Raw genomic sequence first — 9,478 nt, forward strand, 5'->3', positions numbered from 1 at the left:
ACTTTTACTCATATACAATGAATATAAAAAGTATCTAATGAGAGTGTTTTTTTTACCTTATTAAATATAATTACACTTCATGATGTAATTCGGTTATCATAATAAATCTCAGCAGACTTCTCTATCTTGCCATATTAGTATAATTGCTGCTTTACATAAGAATGGAATCCACATATTATTTGCATGGACTATATTTAGAGTGCAGCTATGAAAGGCCTGCTGTTTAACATATCTCCCTGGCATATGGTATTATGATAATTACGCAGCTATTACTTCAGTGCACGGGTTTGTGAAATTAAATGAGCGCTGTGGCCCAGGGGGCTTGATTGCTCCCACTAACCCCACTTCAATATCCCCTGCATGTCTGGTGTGTGTGAACGTGAGTGACTGCGGGCATGTGAATGTTGGCCATCCCCCCTCAGTGCGCGCACACACACACACACACATACATACCTTGCCATCTGTTGACATATGCAGCTGTTCAAAAATAGCCCTCTACCAGAAGCTTCCCTGAGTGGCCAACAGATAGGACGAGCAAGGCTCCTATCCTGGGTCTGTGCAAGTTGTGTCTCTATAGTGACCACATTTTGGCCGCCAACAATCAGAAACCACTGCGAAACAATCTGATTGGAAAGTGTCGGTAAGTCTGTCCCTTTTTGTTATGTTTTTTGTTTGGGAATTTCTTCTTGATAGTCACTTTTCTCTGCACTAGAGTGACTGCTTCAGCTGGTGGAAACGTAACTTCAAATGGAGTGCTTTTCTGACCATTTCATGGAGTTCCACCCCATCCATGGAAGAAACGTGCAGCTGGAACACTCAGGAACTCAGGCAACTCGAGTGGAGAGCTTTGCTCATGGAGTGTGTTTCAGCAAATACTCCTTGAAGCCAGGGGAGATTTTTCTCATAGAGATTGAGGACAAGGAGCTGGGCTGGTGTGGCCACCTCCGGGTCGGCCTGACCGCCAGGGACCCTAGGAGCTTAGAGGTGGTGCCCGAGTATTCCATCCCGGACCTGACAGACCTGGGCGACAGCTGGATCTTCGCAATCACTCGCAACCACAACAAGGTCATAGAGGAGGTGGACGCAGGAGCAGGTGGCCAAGAGGCTGGAGAAGGAGCACTTGCTGAGGGTCGGAGGCTCGGGCGGGGGGAGGTGGAAGATGGAGACGTAGGAGGAGGAGGCAACAACACCAAACCAATGACTTTCTTCACTGACTCTCACTTGTACATTGACAATGTTCGGATCCCCAGAGACAAGCTGGTGGGCCGCAGTCGGCCCGGACGCTTCAGCCACATTCTGGATGACTTGTATAAGACAAACACACTACCTCCCACAGCCAGACGCAGCCGCATAGGAGTACTGTATGTGCCTAAAGGGCAAGACCTGGCTGACATGCACATTGTTATCAATGGTGAGGACATGGGAGCTTCTGCAAAGGGGATCCCCACCATCCAGCCTCTGTATGCTGTGGTGGACGTATTTGCTGCCACTAAGTGTGTCAGAATTGTCCAGGTGGAGTATGGATGTAAGTGTCAAAGTGCATGCAGCTATACAAGACACTTTTTGTACATTATTTCCTCATGATTTCTCTCCACTGGCTTTATTCTGCTAATCCACAGTCTTTTTGTCTTCGTCTTTCTCTGTTGCTTCAGTCTCGTCGTTGCAGACGTTGTGCAGAAAGGTCATCCAGAAACACATTGTCCACAGGATGGCCATTGACTGGCTGGCGCTGCCAGAGGCACTTAAGCACTACTGCAAGTACGAGTGAAGAATATAGACCTGCAATGGACAGAAACATCATCATTGAACTTTCCTACCAAGACGAGGATATTTATTTTCATAAAGGAAACCTATGTTTGATTGAAAGTGTTAACATTTGACAAAATTCTTGATATCTGCCATGCACTGATAAAGCTGGTATAACTTATTAATTTAAATGACAATTGCTATCTAAAATAAATTCATAGTATTTGTAAGGTGTCTGCCTGTGTCATTCTTCATCTACTTTCTCCTCACATTGCAGGTTAAGAATAACTGTGGTATGATTCACCATTATGTTGTCATCACTTCAGTGTTAAGTGCTATACAGGTGTTATACAGGTGTTAATTATTCCGGATGATTAAATGTCTACTCAGGTTGAAGATGGGAATTACTTAACTCTTGTCCCGCCCTAACAGATGCAACAAAGCTAAGAGGAGAGTCAGGGAGATGTCAGTCAAGCACAGGCTGTACATGCCCACAAGGCTCTGAGAAGATGTCTAATCAGACATAATATCATCATTAAAATGGTCTGTTTGGGTAGGTTTAGTGTGGGTGTGCAATTCCTTTAAATAACAGGTTCAGTATCATCAAGCCTAGAAAGTAGGCTGTGTCTTGTCTATGTCTTGTGATTTTAAACAGTTTGGATAATTGAACAAGTAAATAATTCACATTGCAAGCAGCAGTGAGAAGTAAATCAATTACTTTCTGAGTTTGAGTTTTTACAGAATAGTATGTGAGACTGTCAGATAGTGATACGAATAGGTATGTTACTGTATCTTATTTCTTTGAGATCTTTTATCAGTATATTGATTGTTTCATTTTTATTTATTTTTTTTGAACAAGTCTTCTTTAAGCTTACAATGAGACAAATTGTGGTGGTGATCTGAATAGTGAAACTACTGAGACTGCTGAGACATTGTGAAATTTAAAATTTTAAACAAACCTATATGTATCTGACTCCAAAAGTCAAAAAGTGTCACCTGTTCAGTTGATACAACTGAAACTTAGATTCTCTGATTTCCAGCATTTTTCCCTCACTGGCAGAGTTTCACGGAGTTTTCTTATCAAAACTAGATTAAACCCAAACTCAATGTGCCAAAACAAAACATGGGAGTACTTCACATCCACCTGTGGTCCTGCTGTCAGACACTGACACCTAGTGCTCATTCAGGGTAACAGCAGTGGGCGGAGCTCCTGTTAAATCTCCAGCCGGGAGAGATCACCTCACGCCAGAGAAAGAAAACAAGAGACTGCTCCAGAGAGCCCTGTCCTGTGATCTAACGCAGCCGTTTGAAGAAACATTGAGCCAGATTAAAGATTTATTCTGCTGCAGCTCGTCAGTGCAGACGCCAAAGCATGTCTTTTTGTCAGTTTGTTGGCGGTGAGATCTACAAGGATCATTTCAAACCAGGTGAGCTGGCGGTGACTTATACAGTAAGCAGTGATGTGATGTAACCTCCCTTTAGTCTGGATTATGGAGGATAAAATTGCCATTTCACTTTTTTTTTAGGTCTGCTTCTCAATTTATTAGGCTATTAGATTTGTTAGAAACGTCATGGTTAATAATGAATAGTTTTTAATTGAAAATAATTATTCAAATATTGTGTAATATCACCGTGACGTGTACAGAGGAAGGGCATGGTATGACAATATTTTGGGATAGGCAAATGAAAAAGAACAGTTTAGGCCCACCTTTATTTAAATTTCATGATATCTCAGATTTGTCTAATTAAGTGAAGCTTATAATGGAAATAAATAATAAATAAATCTGCTATGAACGCTTGTTGTAAAAAACAAAGCAGTAATATCTTTTTATGTCATATTGAAATCCACTTTTTACCACTATGGCCTGAAATCTGAGTTTAAGCAGTGTGTTTACAAGCATGATTTGTGACATCACAACTAGTTTGGAGCCAATCATAGTCCAGTATGTAACTTCAACAACTGTGATGTGGAAACTTGAATGTCATTTCACTGCAAAACCGTACATCACTGCACAACCCTGTATGTGACAAATAAAACATTTGAACCTTGAAGCCTCCAGCACATACACTGAGAATGGACTCAACAGTGAAGTAAGAGACATTTTGTGTTCATCAATTAAACTTTTGAAATTAACAATATTTGCATATTCATAGATTCAGGATTTTTCAATGAGGGAGAAGGAGCAGATGTCATTTTTAAAGGTTTTTTTAACCAGCTTTATTTGTGGAACAACCATACCAGAGTATTTTATATGTCTTAAAACATGTCTGGAAGGGATCGTTAAGTAAAATTTACAGTGGTTCACAACCTATTTTTGGCTTGTGACCCCTTAAATTAAAGCAGTGTTTACATTTGCACTCCTCCTCACATGATATGGATTTAGTTTTGACACATTTTCAGCAGTTCAAAAAAAGTGATTTTTCCCTCTCGGATTATTTTATATGAAGGAGTTTAAAGGGACATTAAAGAAGTAGAAGTGATGCATATTTTAAAGGACAAAAGCAAAATGATAGTATAGTCAGAATTATTATTATTATTATTTAAAATCCTTTTAATCATCTTGTGACCCCTCAGATTTACCTTGGGCCCCCTTGAGGGGGGTCCAGCCCCAGTATCTCTCAAGTAATGAAAAAAAGCAACTGCCTCTACCTTTTAACTTATCTGTTCCCTGCAGGTATGTATGTATGCTCCAAGTGTAACCATCCACTGTTCTCCAGTCGCTCCAAGTTCGCCCACTCGTCTCCCTGGCCTGCTTTTACCAACACCATCAGAGAGGACAGCGTCACCAAGATGATGGAGACTCTCACCGCTTTCAAGGTCAGAGTCACAATAACTACTGTCATACAACAGAATTAATACATTTTTTTAATCACTCGCTTGAAAGTACTGGATCCTCTTTGTTTTAGACACAGGAACCAATACTTTCATCTTATCATTACATACACAGGTTCTTTGTGGCAAGTGCGGCAACGGGCTGGGTCACGAGTTTGTGAATGACGGCCCAGAAGAGGGAGTGTCACGTTTTTGAATATTCAGTCACTCGCTCAAGTTTGTCCCCAACAAAGGTGAGATAAACATAGACAGGAGTGAGGAAATTTAGATTAACTCCTGTTTCATAACAATTTGATTTTAAAATTCCAAGCGTGCAGGCCTTAAGAGTCAGATCAACCAAATCATAAGACTTTCCAGAAACAGTGCCCAGGGTCAGTCAGGATAATCCACAGACCTCACTGTCAGCAGTTTTAATCAGGAACTATTTTCTGCAGAAAGTAGGAAATAGTGAAAACTCTCTGCAGCAAGGTCTGTAGATTGTCCTGCGTAACCAGGACATTGTTTTTGGAAAGAGATGTTGGTTTTGTGGATGTTTTTTTTATGATCCTTTGTGCGCAAATGAAATTCCATTCACCTCCTTTGCACTGAGGTTACAACAACAGAGTGGTGGAAGGCTTTAAACTTTTGTAAATAAATCCAAAACTACAGTATCTACATAGTTAACTATGACTGGCATAAGTGAAAAAATGTGTTTTTGTGTCATTTGGGTAAACTGACATTTTAGTGTATGTGTGTATAATTAGTGCTCAACTTACAGTTTTTCTTCTAACCATTAATTGAGATGTTTTTGTACAATTTGACAGACATTAAGGTTTTGTAATAGTGGATAACTCTTAGTGAATTTCTGCTTTGTCTCTGTCTCTCAGGCAAGGATAAGCAATAAAGAGCGAGGTAGGACTTATCACTCCAGCTGCTGTATCTGCTGCTCAGTCCAGGACCAGTGAACAGGTCGAGGTCAATTGGTGACGTGGGCAGGGGAAAGTCCTGAGAAGGACATCCTGTCCACTGATGTATCTCTGACCAGCCTGTGACACAGGGACAGGGCCATACATGTGCAAATATTCCTTTACAGAAATGTCACATTCCGTAAATACCTCATATTTAAGTACTTATTAACTCCAAGTTTTAATTAAATATATTTGCAGATACATCTTATTTTAGCTAGAAATGAAATTTTTGAGTTATAGAAAGATGCATCGACAGTTTAATGTTTTTGTTAAGCAACTACTCACCAGTCCTTTCTGACATCTTATTCATTACCTGTGTGAATTTACGTTATAGCTACTGAGTCATTTACTCCACAGTATTGAAACATGTTGTGTCAGACTTTAACAATACTATCTATGCATTGATGAAGTCCACATTTCTAGTAAGTCTGCACAATTGGTATCTGTTTTCTATGTTTATTTTCAGACTATACAATAGCAAAGAAACTGTTAAGCAGCTGTATGAATCAGCTACATTTTTCTTCCTACTTGTCATGTACTGTAAGCTGGTTTACTTGAACAGATTGGTTTCATTTATTGAGCTTTTTCGCCTGTGCAAAAGTAATTCTTTTACAAAATACTGTGTGCATTTGCATTTCCTAAATTTGACTTAAACAGTTTGATTTATCCTTCTTTGCTACATTTTATTAATGCTTATATGAAGGGACTAACAATAAAAATATAGTTTGATAGATTTTTTTCTTGTGCTTTATTTATGAATTTTCAGACAGGCAAAGGAACCGAAGTTTCCTAGACTGACCTCTAGATGGAGTTAGACCCTGCTAGATCACACTCACATCCTCTACAGTAGTATAGGATCCTCAGTATAGTCTGATGTATAAAAAAATATGTGATACTCTGTCCTTGAATATGGTGTACTATCTGCTGTCGTGTAGACACTTGCTTGATATGAGCACAGAGTGTATGTGTTTGTTTTCTTCCATTAAATTTGTGTATTTTGTTAACGTTTGTTCAAGTTTGAGTAGCTAACACGGGACCCGACTCTCTTTGGCCCAGCTGCAGGCTATATACTCTGGGCTCCGGGGGCTGGCAAAGACCGTGAGGTTTAGAGGAGTAGCCTTGCCGCCTGGTGAGAGATCGAGGGCTATCATTACAAAGGAAGTACACACATACACGCACAAACAAGCACAGAAAAATGTGTGTGCCAGTCAACACATTGCAATAGGTCACGCACATGCAACACCACACTCAAGCGTTTCAAAATTATGTTATCATATGCATTGGTGTCTCTCACTCTTCCGTCATATACAGTGTTCACAAATACTTACACGCCAAAACACACACAGAAAGACACACTGCACTTTAATGGTCTCACCACAAACAAGTAAAGTTTGAAGCCTATTTTCTTTCAAAACATCACTTCTTGTAGCGTGCAATTACGAGAGGTCATCATAACATTCATAGATGTCGATGAACTCTCAGCATCAACAGTTTGAATATTCTCGAGCACCCCTCCACTTCCATCCAACTTAATTTCTACATGCTGCCAAAGGTATTCAAATGAATTTCAGCCTCAGTGTGGCTGAGAAGCCTGACCTTGCATTGAGGTTGTTATGGCTGAGTAAATTTCCTCTTGTGTTGTCTTGGCAGGCAAACACTCAGTACTTTATCCTTTAAGGGTAGTCCATTTGGTGGATGTTTTTTACCCCAACTGCCTTTCAGTGCTGTGAGTGCATGCATTTTTAGCATAGGTGGTCCCGCTAGCGATCAAACCCACAACCTTGGCTATGGTTGTGTTGCACTCTGCCCATCAAACTCTAGAGGAGAAGCCATGTTTGATAAGCACAAAGCAAATAAAGGCAGATGAGAGTGTGATTGCTACATCAGATAACTGAGGTGAAGCCTATAATTAAAGAAAAAACGACCCTTGGATCTTCTTATGCTGTTTAATTCCATCAGTCTGTGATGTTTGGTGCATTCCAGCTGTAATTTACTTTTTTGATGTACTCACCTCAACCTCAACCTGTTATTTATATCTACTTCATGGTCTACCCACACATGCTTTCCCCAGGACATTTTTTCTCATTTCTTCCTTTTCTTTTTTCGTCCTTTTCTTCACCTGCTGGTGAGGTGTCCTTATGAAAAAAACAAACAAGAGTCTACAGCCAAGCTAGCAACTTTGTACTCAGCAGAGTGGTGCTTCCAGCGAAACGCCAACAGTAGAAAACTAATGCTTTATTTTACAGGTACTTTAATTTCACACTAATTTCCTAGAAACATTTTACAGAAAAGAGCAAAGAAAAGTGCAATTTGGTACAAATTATAAGAAAAAAAAACTAGTAACTTTAACTGACATAAAATACTAAGTTTTCAGTGTATAGTTTTGTGTGTCAAACTATACATTAGCATTTCTTAAAAACTCTATAATGAGCTCATTTCCCACATACTACCAAATTACATAACCCTTTCAAAGACATGTCCTCAGAATTAACAGGAAATTATTGAAAAAACCTAATATGCCTATTAAGACTTTTTGCAAATTAACAACTACATTTGAACCCAAATAAAGTGTGTGGGCACTTACCAACTTAACACCTTTTTCAATTTTTTCTTATAATTTGTCCCGAATTGCACCAAACTTTCTGTAAAATGAACCAATACTTGCAAATTACAGAGAAAGTTTCATTCACATTACTCAGAAAATTTCCAGGAAATTAGTGTTAAATTAAGGGAGCCGTATAAAATAAAGTGATACCAATGCTAACATGCAAATGTAGTGGTGACCAGCTTGGCTTAGCATGTTAGCATGCTAACATTTGCAAGTGCTAACTAGTATTTGGTCATAACTAATGCAGAAATTAATATTTTGATGTGGTAATGGCACAAGATGAGAAGTGAATAGATCACAAAAGTTATTATGATGTGTTAACAGAAAGTGAAGCAAATTTTCATGGTATTGGTGCAAATTTGACAGCTATAAAGTTTGAGTAGTCTTTGTTTATTTGCCCAAAACAGCTAATGTTAAACGCTAGCTAGCAATGTAGCTTAGCCTCTGATCTTGAAACTCACCAAAAACCCCACATCTGTTATTTTCCTCCCATATCTCTCCTTTTTCTACTCGTCTCTGTACAAAGTAGATTCGTCCACACCCCTAGCATGATTAAAACCTGTTTTTATACCTTGGATTTTCAGAGACTGAACCTTCCTTCTGAAGGTTTTCTCTCATTTGCCCCCCATTTTTTCTTTTCTTTCTGTGCCTGACAGACACCTGACTATATTTTTAATGATATGTCATCTAAGTGTAGCCATTTATCCTCAGGAAAAAGAAAACACACAACTGTGCTGAAATGTTTTAAGGGGATTTTTTTCTTTAAAGCTGACATATGTGTATTATATCCTTCCCATCAGTGCTTTACAATTCTATTTCCCAGGAAACTAGACTTCAAAAGGAGTGTTTTGGCAATAACAAAGTGGTATGTGTCTGGACCACTACTACGTTAACATACCAAACTGGTTTGAACAGTGATGTGGTTCATAAAATGCTTCCTCTTGGCATTTTGTGCCTCAACTACTAGACAGATGCATCAGCAATAATTTATCTTCTCATCTCTGATGTTCCCCACTTTATGACTCATATTCATCATCAGACAGACACAGCATTTTGAGTTTCACGCTGATTGAATTAATCTGTCTACTCAAAAGAAGTGCTTTCTTGATGCAATGTGAACTCAGCATACTATTTTCACCAACAAACAGGGGTGGCTGTGGCTCAGGAGGTAGAGCGGGTCGTCCACTAATTGGCGGTTCGATGCCCGGCTCCTCCAGTCCACATGTCGAAGTGTGCTTGGGCAAGATACTGAACCCCAAATTGCTCCTGATGGCTGTGCCATCGGTGTGTGAGTGTATGTGTGAATGAATAAAACTCCTCCTGATGAGCAGGTTGGCACCTTGC

The 9,478-nt window shown here is 39.5% G+C and overlaps 2 protein-coding genes across 2 annotated transcripts; both read left to right on the forward strand.

Moving 5' to 3' along the window:
• The first annotated feature begins 485 nt into the window (after positions 1-485).
• Positions 486-1,969, forward strand: neurl2 (neuralized E3 ubiquitin protein ligase 2). The gene is made up of 3 exons (XM_067575746.1): positions 486-640; positions 713-1,525; positions 1,653-1,969. Exons 2-3 carry the CDS (start codon positions 748-750, stop codon positions 1,766-1,768), a joined length of 894 nt encoding a protein of 297 aa, XP_067431847.1. The 5' UTR covers positions 486-640; positions 713-747; the 3' UTR covers positions 1,769-1,969.
• A 957-nt stretch (positions 1,970-2,926) lies between these two features.
• On the forward strand, positions 2,927-6,530 carry msrb1b (methionine sulfoxide reductase B1b). The gene is made up of 4 exons (XM_067576785.1): positions 2,927-3,173; positions 4,422-4,564; positions 4,695-4,812; positions 5,446-6,530. The coding sequence occupies exons 1-4, from the start codon at positions 3,119-3,121 to the stop codon at positions 5,460-5,462; spliced, it is 333 nt and encodes a 110-aa protein (XP_067432886.1). The 5' UTR covers positions 2,927-3,118; the 3' UTR covers positions 5,463-6,530.
• The last annotated feature ends 2,948 nt before the right edge of the window (positions 6,531-9,478 follow it).

This window comes from Thunnus thynnus, chromosome 20 (assembly GCF_963924715.1).
Source record: "Thunnus thynnus chromosome 20, fThuThy2.1, whole genome shotgun sequence".
NCBI classification, from domain to species: domain Eukaryota; kingdom Metazoa; phylum Chordata; class Actinopteri; order Scombriformes; family Scombridae; genus Thunnus; species Thunnus thynnus.